The sequence below is a fragment of the Solanum verrucosum genome, unplaced genomic scaffold (assembly GCF_900185275.1).
Source record: "Solanum verrucosum unplaced genomic scaffold, falcon-dt-bn FXZP01000008.1, whole genome shotgun sequence".
In the NCBI taxonomy this organism is placed as follows: Eukaryota; Viridiplantae; Streptophyta; class Magnoliopsida; order Solanales; family Solanaceae; genus Solanum; species Solanum verrucosum.
Genome location: NW_026020195.1, coordinates 1,988,407 through 2,004,200, shown reverse-complemented (window position 1 = coordinate 2,004,200; position 15,794 = coordinate 1,988,407). Strand labels below are relative to the sequence as shown.

The 15,794-nt window shown below is 31.7% G+C and overlaps 2 protein-coding genes and 1 non-coding gene across 5 annotated transcripts; all 3 read left to right on the top strand.

Annotated features, from left to right (window-relative positions):
* Positions 1–622: 622 nt before the first annotated feature.
* Positions 623–4,675, top strand: LOC125829832 (uncharacterized). Its single transcript, XM_049509032.1, has 8 exons — positions 623–842; positions 2,336–2,456; positions 2,557–2,624; positions 2,774–2,833; positions 2,913–3,071; positions 3,386–3,532; positions 3,884–4,098; positions 4,184–4,675. Exons 1-8 carry the CDS (start codon positions 720–722, stop codon positions 4,365–4,367), a joined length of 1,077 nt encoding a protein of 358 aa, XP_049364989.1. The 5' UTR covers positions 623–719; the 3' UTR covers positions 4,368–4,675.
* A 340-nt stretch (positions 4,676–5,015) lies between these two features.
* TRNAP-AGG (transfer RNA proline (anticodon AGG)) lies at positions 5,016–5,087 on the top strand. Its single transcript has one exon. It is a non-coding gene; the product is annotated as a tRNA-Pro (tRNA).
* A 4,115-nt stretch (positions 5,088–9,202) lies between these two features.
* LOC125829822 (ureide permease 1-like) lies at positions 9,203–15,275 on the top strand. 3 transcript variants are annotated; one of them, XM_049509023.1, is made up of 8 exons: positions 9,203–9,228; positions 12,110–12,412; positions 12,853–12,991; positions 13,082–13,256; positions 13,596–13,639; positions 13,724–13,821; positions 14,037–14,411; positions 14,908–15,275. In XM_049509023.1, the coding sequence occupies exons 2-8, from the start codon at positions 12,176–12,178 to the stop codon at positions 15,058–15,060; spliced, it is 1,221 nt and encodes a 406-aa protein (XP_049364980.1). In that variant the 5' UTR covers positions 9,203–9,228; positions 12,110–12,175; the 3' UTR covers positions 15,061–15,275. The 3 variants fall into 3 exon arrangements, with proteins under 3 accessions (XP_049364980.1, XP_049364979.1, XP_049364978.1); XM_049509022.1 differs by lacking the exon at positions 9,203–9,228 and adding an exon at positions 11,125–11,184; XM_049509021.1 differs by lacking the exon at positions 9,203–9,228 and adding an exon at positions 11,257–11,491.
* Positions 15,276–15,794: the final 519 nt, after the last annotated feature.

The window sequence follows — 15,794 nt, the reverse complement described above, 5'->3', positions numbered from 1 at the left end:
TTACATATTTAGTAGATAGTTCAGTATCACTACCAAAATTAGTGATCATAACAAAGTTATCGAAATGATTTTTAACTTATATATTACAAAAATATATTATAGTTACAAGTTTACTAGATAACACTCATCTGAATCTCAAATATAGCCATTTAAGATGGTGTTGGGCCTTTGCTAGAGGCTCTTTCTGCAATTTGTCCACTGGCCCATTTGTTATCATTTGTTCAAGCCCAATTGTTAATATCGGTTGGGATCCATATCGTTCTAAAATTAATCTAATATTATATTATATAAATAAAATATATTTTAAAAAAATTATACGATGGTTGGCGATGATAAATTGGTAATAGTGATGATTAACATCTTTCTGTAATTGAAACTCTTTAATTTTAATATTACATGTTTCGTTAATAACAAATACTTTTATATCACTAGTATCTGATAATTTTAAGATAGAGGTAAGAGGATTAGTGACAAATTTAATCGAACTTAATAACTTTGATTTACATCTCTTATTATTTTTTAAAATTCATTGAATGTATTATTTTAGAACCATTAACTTTAAAATATTAAAATTCCGAATTTACACGAAAAAAATCAATGAAAGTCTATTTTAATAGGTTCTTCCGTTTACGAGAAAAAGATATTTATTTATTTGGAATTAGACAAAAATATAAATTCTATTTTGGAGTGCTAAGAAAGCAAAAAAAATAAAATCCGCCATGGATGCACAGCAACAGCAGAGACAACAAGGTGTTCCGGCTCGCCCAAGGTCCGGCGATGGCGGCGGAGACTTCACTCCGATTCTCACTGTGCTCGTTGCTTTCATCGCCATTTTCGCATTGGTGAATCAACTCTTATCCCTAAAATATCAATATACTGCTTCTAAATTATCTATTGATTTCTCTATGTATGAATTTATTTTTGTTTTGATTATCTTTTTGCAATTATTGATTTGTGTTTAAGATGTGGAATGCATAGTGCTTGATAATTGTGTTTATTACATTAATTGTATTTGTGCAGCTGGTGCTTGATCAATAGTGTTAATAGTGTTTGATAATTGCGTTGACCACTATAGAGTAGACTTTTCAGTTTAATCCATTGTAGGATTCCCAAAATGACTTTATTTTAGCTTAAGTGGATATCTGCTTAAGTTAAACCAATCTAAGATCTGTAATAAGAGCATCCGTCGACAAAAGGATCACCTTAAGATGATATCTCGTGGCTATTGAGAACGAATTTAATCAGATGGCTCTATGAAAAAATAGGAAAAATGATTCATTTGCCTTTCTAAGAGGAGTAGGATGTTGGTGATGTAGTGGTTTTGATTGAATTGCTTTTTTAGAGTAAAAGAAAGATTAACTAGATTACAGTGTTTGATATTTGAGCTATAGAAGTATCAGAGCCTGTTTGGATTGGCTTATTTTAGGTGCTTTTAAGCATTTTGGTAGAGTTTGGAAGATATAAAAAAGTGCCTTTGCACTTGTTTTTAAGCTAAAATAACAAAATAAGCCAAAAGACATCAGTTAGGATTCCTAACTTATGGCTTATGGCTTATGCTTATAAGCCATAAGCTATAAGTCTATCCAAACAGGCTCTTAGTGGTGTGGTGTCCAGGGTGTGACGGCGGTCATAAAATTGTAATGAGGACCAGGTTTTGAATTCAAACTGAGGGGAAAAAATTGGTGATTTCTTCTGCTTAGCTTGGTGGGTAGAGTTATCTGATACATGACTTGGTGAGGAAAAAACAAGCTATTGCTTAAACTAATCCTGAGTTTATGTGGAAAGGAAAACTGAAACCAGACATTGTTAATCTTGTATTGACAGTGTTAAGTTTTATGTGGAGACATTTCTCCACTAATCGCAACCAAACATCACCTCAGAATAATTGTGATTGTGTTGGTTGTTTTAGACAACATTTGTGAGCAGGATAAGGTTTGCCGCATTAATGCTCAGAACCTAGCACACTTCTCAGTTTTGACGAAGTTCTATGTAGTTAAAATGTTCTAGGATTAGTTGTCGTACTTTTCTAGTGTTTGTCCCAATAACAAAAAAAAGTATAAGTCGCCTTTCCTTGAAACTGTTGTTTGATTATTTTTAGATATACTTGTCATGGGTTTTTACTTGCAATTGCTTGACACTGAAAATCGGCAATAGTCTAATGCTTCACTATGCAATCTTCAATTTGTGTTGCATCTATGCTGTTGAGTAACTTGATAATAGGACTTGGGTAGAGTAACTGTGACTTACATGTTGGGGATGTGAATTATTATTAGAAGTGTGACATCTTTCTTTTTATGGACAAGGTATAACTTTGACATCTTAAAATCATTTGCAGATTGTGGCTCCTTCTATTTCAACATTAAATAATAGTGTATCCATTTTACACCAAGTGCCGGAAGGTCATGTTGGAGTCTATTGGAGAGGAGGTGCCCTTTTAAATACAATAACTGATCCAGGTGATATAGTGCTTTGTCTAGATGGTCATTTGCATTTTTGTGGGGTATCTCCTTATTTTGAAGTCTATTGTTGACCAAACATGTATGTTTATATGTGTAGGTTTTCATATGAAACTGCCCTTTATAACTCAGTTTGAACCCATTCAAGTTACTCTTCAAACAGATCTGGTAACATTTCATTTCTATTTTTATATTTGTAAGGTTTTTTATCTCAAAATTTTTGAGATCCTGAGTTTCTAGTAGCATGACTTTTTAGTAATATAAACCCTGATTAAGAATAGGGTCAATGATGTCTCTGGATCATGTGGTAAATGCAGGTAAGGGACATTCCTTGCGGAACCAAAGGAGGCGTGATGATCAACTTTGAGAAAGTAGAAGTAAACTATCTACCTTGTGGGAATGGTATAATTATATGCAGGAATGCATTGTCATCTTATTTGTTTCATGTGCTTTCAGGTTGTTAACCGCCTTCGGAAGGATCACGTGTATGATACCCTGCTGAATTATGGGGTCAATTATGATAATACATGGATATACGACAAGATCCACCATGAGATCAATCAGTTCTGCAGTGCTCACAGCCTTCAACAAGTTTATATTGACATGTTTGATCAGGTAAGAATCTTCTCGGCCTCTATGTACTGATGGCTTGCCAGTTTCTGTAGTTAATGAACTATCCTTTTCTTTTTCTTCTGGCATTTGTGCTGTTCAATGTGTCTTTAACGGTTTCTGGTTTTAACCTGCTGAGTCATGCTTTCCTCCCTTAGAGATTCTCTATTTCCATGCTTAAAATCCATGATATGCCTTCTGGGGCAAGGAATTGTCTGATTATTTACAGTCTCCGGGGTTCTAAAACAAAAATTCAGCAAACTTTATTTAGCCAACATTATTGAATAGTCTTGACGAGATGCCTGCCAAAACATTTTCAGATCGATGAAAAAATGAAAGATGCTCTTCAGGCTGACTGCACACGATATGCTCCAGGTATTGAGATTCTCAGTGTACGTATTACAAAACCTAGCATCCCGGAGAGCATAAGACGAAATTTTGAGAACATGGAACAGGAGCGCACCAAGGTATTAAGTGGAGAACTCTGCTTCTTCTTTTTGTCTGAACTGAATGATTTGTTTTCCACCATCTGAGAAGTGACAAACTTGTGCCTATCTCCCCCCCTCCCCCAACCCCAAACCCCACACACACACAACAGAAAAAAAAAAGGAATAGAAAAACAATGCCCAAATTCTTTCTTTGCGTTATTGTTTCTCTCACCCTATCATCATAATAACAGCTATTGAGTACTGACCTTTATCGAAGTGTTCCCCAATGTGCCGTTGTTGCATTGTTAGTTACTTCTGATGCAGATATTAGGGCTACGATTAACAGTGACTTAATTAGTAATCCATCCGTGCATCAATGATGTGTTACAGGTTTTGATTGCAGTAGAGAGACAAAGAGTTGCTGAGAAGGAAGCAGAGACGCAGAAAAAGATAGCAATTAGTGAAGCTGAAAGAAATGCTCATGTTAGTAAGATCCAAATGGAACAGAAGTTGATGGAAAAAGATAGTGCTAGGAAACAAGAGGAAATTTCAAATTCGATGTACCTAGCTCGTGAAAAGAGCCTGGCAGATGCATCTTACTATCGGTGAATTCTCTAAACTTATCCCCTATATAACGAGGAGTGAAAATATGCATACTAACTAGTAATTACCATATCTGGGATTTTCCAGAACAATGAAAGAAGCAGAAGCAAACAAGCTGAAGCTTACCCCAGAATTTCTAGAACTGCGATTCATTGAAGCTATAGCCAATAACTCGAAAATTTTCTTTGGGAACAAGGCAAGGCTCATCTTCTTATTACATCTATCTCTATCCCCTCTCTTGAGTTTACGCCTTACGGCATTCTGTGCTTAACACAAAAATGTGATTTTTCAGGTCCCCAACATGGTTCTTGACCAAAGGCTACTTGGGAACTTTTTGCAAGAGGCTGTACCGCGAGCGGAGTCTTAGGGCTGTTTATGCTCGTTTGTTATATCACATGGAGAATGATAGAATGTATTGGTTTATCTCTATGTTTCATTCTGTAGCTTTCAGCATCATGTTTTTTCCCCTCTTTGGACATGGAAATTTTCCATTTTTGAATATGGTGTTTGTTTGTGTCATTCCACGGATTGTGAATGGTAAATACCAAGCAGTATTATATGAAGATTTGATTCGTCTTAGTAAGCGTTTGGACATAGATTTGGTTGAAATTTGAAAGAAAGTGTATTTTGAAGTTGAATTTGAAAAATGATATGTGAAAGTTGAAATTGTGTTTGGACATGTATTTCATTCGGAGTATAATGAAGCTGTGTGGGGGAAGAAATATCTAACTTAGAAATATTAGTCAAAATATGCTTTTCCAAATTTGAAACCCCATCTAATGAATCTAACCAAAAATAAATCCATTTTATAACCGAACAATGTTTTGTTTTTTCTCAAAAAAAAAGGAAATTGTTTTTTGTTTCTTTAGTGTAAAAAATAGTTAATTTTTTCTTTAGTTGAGTGCAACAGTACCAAGAAGGGCATTTGGTCTAGTGGTATGATTCTCGCTTAGGGTGCGAGAGGTCCCGAGTTCAATTCTCGGAATGCCCCCTTTATCTTTTTTGCACACCACTCGACTATCTACTAACCTTGATCGTAATTCTCCCATGTGGCTACCTAGGAGATGTTTCTCCCAACTAAAATACGACATCACTCGACTATCTGCTACTTCGGCTATCGTAATTCTCCCACTCGACTACTTTTGTCTATCAATACGACACCACTCGCTATCTACTAACCTTGATCATAATTCTCCCACGCGGCTATGTTTCTCCCAACTAAAATACGACATCACTCAACTTGCTACCTTCGATCCTAATGTTCACAACGCGACTATCTACCATTTTGGTCTATCAATGCGACACAACTCGATTATTTACTAACCTTGATCATAATTCTCCCACTCGACTACCTAAGGGATGATTCTTCCAACTAAAATGCGATATCACTCGACTATCTACTATTTTCAATTTTAATTTGACGTTCATAACACAATACGACTATCTACTAACCTTTTATCCTAATTCTTAACTTTCATACCTTTCTATTTAAGATCATGTCATCATACCGTACGTAAAATTTCAAAAATATGAATTTGTTAATATACTTCATCATTTACAAATATTAATGAAGTCAAACACCAAACGGACGGCTTACAAATAAAGATGAAAAAAGCAAAAAGTTGGTGAGCTCAGATTAAACGTTTATTAAAATAAAAATTAGTATTATTTTTTGATTGAGAAAAATCACAAAATTAAGATTTATATTTACCAGTCTAAGATGTTTGTATCAGTTTTGATTTGTATAAAACATATTTAATTAAGCTTTACACCTAATTTATTCAAACTTTTGACTAATCAAAACTAATAATTAGTTGGCACAATATGCCTAACTTATTGTGTGGTGTCATTGTCTTCTACTACTCGATGATAATTAGACCTTCCCACTTGAGTGAGTGGAATATTGAAAATTGACACAAAGATATTTGACCTTTCAAGTTAATCGAGGGTCTATCGAAAATAATCTAATTATCTCTCATAAAAATAAGGATAAAATCCGCATAAATTTCACATTTTTCCAGATATTACTTATGAGATCGAGCATATAGATAATAATTACTTGTGAGACCTATGTATATTAAGAGAAAGACATAGATAGAAAGATGATACTTTTTATTTTTTTGGTTAAAAAAAAGATGATAATTTATTTCATATCTTCATAATTAAAAGGTTTGTCTGCTTTATTTTCTTCTCCTACTTATTAGGTAATGCTTTCCCAGAGGCAGGGAAAAAGTTTGTAATAAAAAAAAAGTAGAGATAACACTTTTTTGGAAAAGTTAGATTAATGTTGTATTGTGGAAAACCTAATATTTATTAATTTTTTAGACCATAATTGCACATATTTTCCTTACTTTTTGTGTGATTGATTCTGTTTTCATCTATCTACTTAGCAAGAATCTTTGCATTTAAATTAGTGGAGAAGAGGAAATTGAAAAGTCATCAAACATTATTTATTTATGTCAAAGAATTGAATGGTTGAGATGTCATCTTCTCTTTTATCAGATGTATCAGATACGAATTATAAGAATGAAGAACTTATTTGTCAACAAATAATTGCACAAAACTATCACTGAAGTGTTAGATAGTTTGTACTGGTATGAAATAAGCATATCCAAATTATTTTATTTCTCATATTAGATTTACTTTATGAATATCTGAATAATCGAAACAGTGATTTTTAAATATCAAATGATTAAAAAATAAAATAAAATGAACATGAGTTTTGACTTTTGATCCAAAGGCAACTTCAAAATTATGTAAACCAATGGATGTGGAAATTGATACCTTTTCCAGCAACTAAAGGGGAGGACACGATAACTTCTTCTATCGTATCTGTATTGAAGTTTAATAATTTAAATTTATTTTACGTAGAGTCATTCAAAGAAAACGTTACCTACTAATTTTTTTTTTTCATATTTAGGAAAATATATGAAAATATACCTATTTTAACACTAAAAAGGAAATGTTTTCAACAACTATAACTATTCATCATATATATACCACTCTCCAACTTAATTTAAGGTAATTAATTTTTTCAAAATGAAATAACTTTATCGAGAAAAAAGTTTTTTATACATCCTTCGAAAAAGAAAAAATTGTATATTTTAATTAAATTTATGTTGTCCTTCTTGAGAAGAATAACATTATACTACTATTTGGGAGCCTTAACAATTTTTTTCTAATATACTACGATCAAGTTAATTATATTGACTGAATTTTATAGATTTTAGTGAACAGAATTATGAAAAGTTTTTAAAATGAAAGAAAAAGATACGTGGCAAAATGGGACCATGCCACCTTATAGTCCATCAAGCATCATATACTCTATTGAAATAGAGTTTTTTTATATTCGATCTTAATTGACCTATCATTAATACACGAAAAAAACAAAAAGAAGACTTTGACAAAGAATATTAGGGAAAATGGAAGAAAAAATAATATTGACCCATAATCCCATATTAGGAAAAAAATAAAAAAAATTCATGATCAAACGCCAATTATCACAAATCCTTTAAGCATAAATAAACTCTACATAAATATATTTGTGTGTTAAAAAGTTTCTCCACTTAATTATCTTCTCCTACATTTTAGGTAATACCTTCCCATAGACAGGGAAAAAGTTTGTTCTAATTAATAAATAAAAAGGTTAGATATTTAAATTAAAATTATCCCACAAGAATCTGAATTAGGTGAACAGTAAATTTTGAATGATGACAATTAAAAGAAAAATGGAATACCAATTTTGACCCTAAAGAAAGGCAACATTAAAAATTCTAAATCAATGGATGTGAAATTATGCCTTTTTAGCAACTTTGGGAGAGGAGGAGAAGATACCTATTTTAATCCTAAAAAGAAATGTATTTAAAATTTAACTTTTTTTATAATTTTTTTATAAATATAAATGTGAAAAAACAAATAGTCTTCATAATTTAAGGTAGTCAAATATTTCCATTATCTTGAGAATAGTAGCATTATACTATTTGGGAATATTTTAAAATATGTTAATCATTAATATGTATTACCGTGGTTGTTGACATAAAGTTGACTTTCTAAGTGAATTGAATTCCATAAATTTAATGAACGAAAACGTTGAAAGTGAAATAAAGAGATATGTAACAAAATGAGAGCACTCTAACTTGTTGAGTATGCTATCTTGAACCATCGAAATCATTAAAGTAATTATATTCGATCTTGATTAGCCTATTATTTCGTAAGGAAAACTTTACAAAAGGATTATAAAGAAAAATAGAAAAAGAGCATATTGATCCTTAGTTTGTATGAAAGAGATAGATATTAATAATACCCCTACCTTAGCTTTCAACAAATAATCAAAAATGGATTTAGAATATAAAATTTATGAACTCAATAATTATTTTAAATTTTTTGAAATAAACATAAAATTTAAGTCAAAATTATTAATCTTTGAAAAACCATACAAGTCAACAATAGACCATAATAAACATACTAATATTTTCCTTTCTTTGTGTGTGGGGGCATGTGAGGAGACATCCATCCAAATTACCACCATGCAATATAGTGGATGAAGACTTTTGGGCACATGGTTAGAGTCGAAGGTTCGATCGAATTCAGTATATTTTGCTTAATAAATTTAGTTATATTAAAGAATTTATTAAATACGTACATATATTAAATTTCAAATTTAATTATTAACATCCGAAATTATTATTCTAAAATCTTGAATTCGAAAAGTTCAAACTCTATCTCTCTGGTATATATACTAGAGCACCATGAACATGAATTGTCTACATGAATATATTCACATCCACAACAAAGTAATTATAATCATTTTAATTATTTTTTTGGGGCAAAAAAGAATGGTTGATATATGCTTCACTACTGTGGATATACATCTCATGTACAATAATGTCATAATTGGAATTGATTTTATATATATATTTCTCTCTCTTTGTTGTTATTTTACTTATTATATAAGCCAATGCAATTCACACTTTCCAATATACTTCAATTTGTTTTGCAATTCTTCTTCTCTTCTTTTGCCCTTTCAAAATAGCTAAATTTCACTACTTTAGTTTGTTTGGAGTTCCACTCTTGATGATGCATGTGAAGTAGTGTCCTTGGATATTATTTTGGTGGGCTTTATAATATAATTGGTATGTTATCTTTATCTTTTTCTCTCATATTCTTTACTATATAAAAAAAAACTTCTAGCTTATAGATAATTGGTAATCTGTGATTAAATAGGATTAGATAGCTTTTTGCTATTTTTGCGATATAAATTATCCTTCGCTAATTCATGTAATTATGAGTACTATTAAAAAAATATTGAAATTAGCTATGAATTTTGTAGCAAATAGATATCTGTTGTTAAATAGTAGTATTGACAAATTTTATTGTTTAGCTATAAAATGTGTTCATGATTAAATCTTAGGCTTTTTTTGTTGCTTGTGTTTGATCGTTGTTGAAAAAAATCTGTAAATGAGTTGTTATTTACTAATTTTTACGTTTAGAAATTAAATTTATTTCTAGTGGAATATAAAATCTTTAATGACACAAATCATAACTTGTAAAATATTTATAATACAAAAATATAAAATTATATTTTATTTTAAAAGCAAATATTAAATGTCAACACTCTAGATAAGCCAACAATTTCGCTTGTTGAAAAAGATTGATTTGATATAATTAAATTCATGCCTTTTGGTACAAAAATTAATTATTTAAACTTTTATATAAACCTTAAATTACAATTTTCAACTTATGACTCATCAAACTTCTTTAATTGACACTTGCCTAACGTTTTTGTCTCATTTTCTACGTCAGGAAACCTGATAAAAAAAAAATCATCAAATTAATTAATAAACAAAAATAAGAAAACTCAGAAGTAAAAAAACAAAAAATATGTGATAGTTTACTCAAAATTATTTCTTTTGTTAAGAAAAAAAAAGCAAAGTTTTCGTAATATATTGATAAAGTAACATAAAGTCTAACGTAATAAAGTAAAAATTGAGTAATTATTCCTAAATTCTATGTAACTTTTGTAATGAAATTAACTTAATAATATGACAAATAAAATAACAATTTGTTGTTATAATAAGTCAAAACACACTAACTAATTATGAAATACTAATAGAAAATGAAGGGGAGTAAGTTGAAAAATGAAGATACAAAGAATTTTTTTTTAAAAAATAGAGTATAATTTAATTTGAAAAAGAATTAAAAAGAAAAATATGACAAAGAACATTGACTAACACCAGAAAAAAGACAAAAATAATAAATTTCTATTTCAACTTTCAACCATCACCCAATAAATAAGGAGAGTGTTATATATTTTATTTTGATACTGTCATTTAATTCATACGTATTATTTAATTTTTTTCTTTGTGTATCCATTTTAAAATAATTTCAAATATATAATATTTGAAATTCACATAATAGTTAAAGTTCAAATACGTCTAGCTTGAATTTCAATTATATATACATATCATAAGATCAAATAGAAATGTTTGAATTAAACAAAAATAACTGAACATGAAACTTCAAACATTATTTTATCATACATTGCCTATGTAAAATAAATTTACATACAAAATCTTTATAACAAGACATACACATATTAAATAACGATATCAAAACTGACTTTTTATCTCATAAAATTAGAATAAGATCATTGACCCTTCATTTAGGTACATTGTTAGCATAGACAATTGTCCACATGCAATTTGACCTCCCAAGATAGATATATATATACTGCAAAGATCAAGTTATTTTAGATTTTTTTTGTGTATTTTTTTTTGTCTTGCGGAAATTTTGACTCCGCCATTAAAGCTATAAAAGATTCTGACAACATGATTCACAGCTAAGAATAACAACAATCATTATTATATATCTTAGCTGATGAATGTCCAAATATAATGGGAGTTTATATATACACTTTGTTTGGAATTACCAAAAAGGAAAAAACCCAATGCTTCCCATTTTCCCAATACCAAATCTCTCTTTGCTTTGCTTTTCTTCAAAAGGATTCAACTTTTGATGAACATTTTGGGGTTCCATTCTTGTTGAAAAGTGGGATTCTTGATAATTTTTTTGGTGGGGTCTTATAATAGGTTGGTTATCTATCATTTTCTTTGAAGTGATAAAATAAAAATCAAATCTTTATTCTTTTTTTCTTTATGTTGCTTGTGTTTGCACGTTTGTAGATATTGTTTATTGTTAAAAGATTCAATTTTTTTGGATTATTATAATAGGTTCTTGATACCCTTTTGACATGGTGAATGGTTGTTGTTTGAGAAGAAAACAATGGATATTTGGTGGCCCAAATGGTGGTTAAGTCCAAAAAAATGTTCACTTTTTTGTGTTTTTTCATTTTTCTTTTTGTTAAAGATTCTTGATACCCTTTTGCAATATGATATGGTGAGTAAATTGGGTTGTCATGTTTGAGAAGAAAGATTTGATTTTTATGAGGAAATGGTTTGTGAAAGCTATAATTTTATAGTCAATTGTTTCCTTTTTAGATAGAAATTTCTTACTTGTGACCGATTTATAGGTAGGGATAAGGTTTGCGTACACTTTGCCATTTCCAGGCTCCGCTTTGTAGGACTACACCGTGTATTTTGTTGTTGTTTGTGCTATATTCAGATTGTTCATACATTTGTTTTCAAGTTTTTAGGGAATTTTGTGAGTAAAGTTTCTGTCTTTCTGGTTTCCTAGGATGCAGACAGATATGTACATGACAAACATAAGTTCCCTGTGTCTGGGGATGTGGTCCCCATGGCAGTGGAGGAGCTGTTTTGCTGATTTTCTCTTCTCTACTTCCATTGATGCAGACTGAATTTGGGATGTGTTAATTTGTTGTAACAATTTAAAAGATTGAATCTTTAATGTTTGTTATGCTTTATTTATGCTGAGGGTCTATCGGAAACAACCTCTCTATCTCTACAAGGTAGGGGTAAGGTTTGCGTACACTCTAACTTTACACTGGTATGTTGTTGTAATCTTCCTCTTTTTTGTGTCCCTTTCTTCTTTGGATAGGATTATTGGAGCCTTACCAAGTTGGCAGTTTTTTCACCAGAAAGGGTCTTATCTAGTGGATTCAAGATGTATATGGTTGAAAGCAAAGGTGGTGCTATAGCTTGTATGCTATTTTCTTTGTTATTGTTAGGGACATGGCCAGCTCTACTGACTTTACTCGAAAGGCGAGGCCGCTTTCCTCAACATACTTATCTTGATTATACCATTACCAATCTGTTGGCTGCTGTGATCATTGCTTTAACCTTTGGTCAGTTTGGGCCAAGCACACCAGAAATGCCTAATTTTCTCACTCAACTCTCTCAGGTTAGTGCCCTTCAAAGCCAAGATCCCAGCTGTATTTTTTTTAGGACAATGTTTCTTGTATTCGATTCAACGTATTGTTCAAATTGGAAAAATGGTGAAGGGGGGTCTTGGCATAACTGGTAAAGTTGCTGCCATGTGACCAGGAGGTCATGCGTTCAAGCTGTGGAAACAGCCTCTTGCAGAGATGTAGGATAAGACTGCCTACAATAGACCCTTGTGGTCTGGCCCTTCCCTAGACCCGTGCATACATGGAGCTTAGTTCACCGTTAAGTACAAGAAACATATGACACCTTTTGGACACGATAAAATGTAAAAAAGCAAATTAGATTACTATTCTCTTCCAAGATAGCACATACTTTTGATTGATGAGTAGCACTAACTTATAGTCCTATTACTTTTTAATAGAGATATATATTAGCTTTTATCAATTAACATTGCAGGATAATTGGCCCAGTGTCTTGTTTGCAATGGCTGGAGGGATGGTCCTCAGCCTCGGGAACCTCTCAACTCAATATGCTTTTGCTTTCGTTGGTTTGTCAGTCACCGAAGTTGTCTCTGCCAGCATTACAGTTGTTATAGGTATCATTTTAACTTCAGCAACTTCTATTTTCCTGAAGCCGGTACAAGGTGTTGGAAAGATGACATGTGCTATTCCCTTGGTTATGACAGGAACAACCTTGAATTATTACCTTGACGACAAAATTAACAAAGCTGAAATTCTGTTTTCTGGAGTTGCATGCTTCTTGGTTGCCGTTTGTTTAGGCTCTGCTGTTCATTCGTCCAACAACGCTGATAACAAAACCAAGCTTGATATTTATTCAAATGACTGTAAAGACAGAGTCAGGTATGCATCAGAATGCTATCATACTTCCCTTGTTAATTCTTACAATGTTTATGGTTTCCTTTCTTCTGATCATTTCAAGGAAATCGACCTTTTTTTGGCTTTAGGTTGTCATAACAATGTCATGTATACGTGTAGAGCTAGATGACTTGCATGTGATGAACTAATACAATTCCTCATCTCTTTGTGTGTCTTCTCATGTTCCTCTAGTTATAAGAGTAAAGTGCAGGATATAATTATATATACTAAAATTTTGTCAGGCATATATACGCGTCTACGCTGTTATAGAACTTGATCAATAATCTCAGAAAATTGATGTTCAACTTAATTGCACATTTGCAGGACTAATGGAGTTACTTCCTTCAAACCAACAAATTTTAATCAAGGTATTGTGAGCTTGAGCATCTAAATTATCATTCCCATATCTTAGATTGATTTATAACATTTCGCAATACTGAATATCCGATCAGGTTGTACAAATGGTCTGGAGGATGGAGATGCTTCTGAGAAGGCAAAATTTGGGACTGCGGCTTTCCTCATAGAACTTGAGAACACGAGATCAATCAAGGTCGGAATTTCTTTTTCTTATTGCATTTTCATTCTCACAGTAAGCTCACACTTTATCGCTATACTTGCATATAAGTCTCTAACTAGACTAAGAAGATTCTTGGCAAACACGAATTTAGGTGTAAGTATAACAAACAACAACAGAATAACTTACTAATGTTTTTGTGAAATACATTGTAGCTACATTCTAATTGTTAAATTTGTGTATGCTTGCAGGTTCTCGGGAAGGGCACGCTCATTGGTTTGACCATAACATTCTTTGCTGGGATTTGCTTCTCTATGTTCTCGCCTGCTTTCAACCTAGCCACAAATGATCAATGGCATACTCTCAAAGATGGAGTTCCACACTTGACTGTCTATACAGCATTTTTCTACTTCTCATGCTTTTGTTTCGTAATTGCCATGGTTTTGAACCTCACCTTCTTGTACTACCCTATACTAAATGCACCCAAGTCATCGTTCAAGGCTTATCTCAACGACTGGAATGGCAGAGGTTGGGCCCTTTTGGCTGGACTTTTGTGTGGCTTTGGTAATGGTCTCCAATTCATGGGGGGTCAAGCAGCTGGATATGCAGCTGCAGACGCTGTTCAGGTTCGTGCATTTATCAGCCAATTGTACTTTTAATATACATCAACTACGTCTCATTTCGTTGACTATATGAATCCACTATGACATAAGGAACCTTCCTCCGTTATCTAAGATCATTACCGCTCTGCAAAACTCTTATACCGGAGTCTAAAAATTGTTGATGTTAGAGTAATATTCCCTTTGTTCTAGTTACGACACTATTTCCTTTTAAGTTTTATTCCAAAAAAATGACATCTTTCTATATTTGGAAACAATTTAACTTTAAACGTCCTATTTTACCAATGACATGACTTTACAGACACACACAAACATCATCATGACATGTTTAAGACCATAAGTTTCCGCAGATTTCTTTTTTTTCTTTCTTAAACTCTGTGCTCAGTCAAATAGATTCACGTAAAATGAACTGTAGGGATTATCTATTATCAGATTGATTACTCGTATATCGTTCTCTATATCGAACACACTTGGTCATTTGAAATATATGTCAAATTTGCAGGCATTGCCTCTTGTTAGCACATTTTGGGGGGTGATTTTGTTTGGAGAATACAGAAGATCATCAAGGAAAACATATACACTTCTTGCAGGCATGTTGTTAATGTTTACAGCAGCTGTTGCAATTCTCATGGCATCATCAGGGCATCGCAAATAGCGCGACGTAGCGTAGTTGTAAGAATATGTTCTTCTGTACATATTATGTTTACATTTCCTTGTTGTCGCGACCCCTAAAATTAGGGAGAAATAATTTAATCGGAGAAAGAGGAGGATTGATTTTAGTTAACTCCTCTCGTTTTTATGATGATGTTTGACTCAACACAGAGTTAGAAGAATGTTCATTTGGCTTATGTATTTGAAGTGTGAGTTCCTGAAAATAATTGTGTCAAGTTCAGTTCTGTCATACTAATATATATATATATATATATATATATATATATATATATATATATATATATATATATATATATATATTTTAAGCTGCAAAACTATAGCAAAATGAGGATGATAGACTGACAACGAGCGTAAAACTAGTCAATTTGTAAAGAATTCTTGTTATACGTTATGATTTTAAATGAAACGACATGACTAGTTTGTCTTTATATTTGTGGGTAAGTTTAAAATAGTCCTTTAACTATACACTAAACAATGTGTCTTTTAAGTTTTTCGTGTAATACTTTAGTCTTTATGAAATATTCAACAATTTATAATCTTTAGATTTGACGAAAGCAATGATTTTTTTGAACCATAAATGTCAATTTTCTTAATCAAATCATAAAAATGCAACAAAAAAACTACACTAGACCAAAAAGATATTAAAAATATCACACATTACCCCCTTCAAAAAGTTGTGCGAATATATTCAGTGTAATTTCACAAAATCTCGATACA

Bases quoted from the DNA above. Each gene is read 5' to 3' on its own strand.
- LOC125829832 (XM_049509032.1), top strand. From the start codon at position 720: ATGGATGCACAGCAACAGCAGAGACAACAAGGTGTTCCGGCTCGCCCA. The intron at 2,457-2,556 runs GTGATATAGTGC...TTATATGTGTAG, and splicing joins AAATACAATAACTGATCCAG to GTTTTCATATGAAACTGCCC. The intron at 3,533-3,883 runs GTATTAAGTGGA...GATGTGTTACAG, and splicing joins TGGAACAGGAGCGCACCAAG to GTTTTGATTGCAGTAGAGAG.
- LOC125829822 (XM_049509021.1), top strand. From the start codon at position 11,378: ATGGATATTTGGTGGCCCAAATGGTGGTTAAGTCCAAAAAAATGTTCA. The intron at 12,413-12,852 runs GTTAGTGCCCTT...TTAACATTGCAG, and splicing joins TTCTCACTCAACTCTCTCAG to GATAATTGGCCCAGTGTCTT. The intron at 14,412-14,907 runs GTTCGTGCATTT...TCAAATTTGCAG, and splicing joins CAGCTGCAGACGCTGTTCAG to GCATTGCCTCTTGTTAGCAC.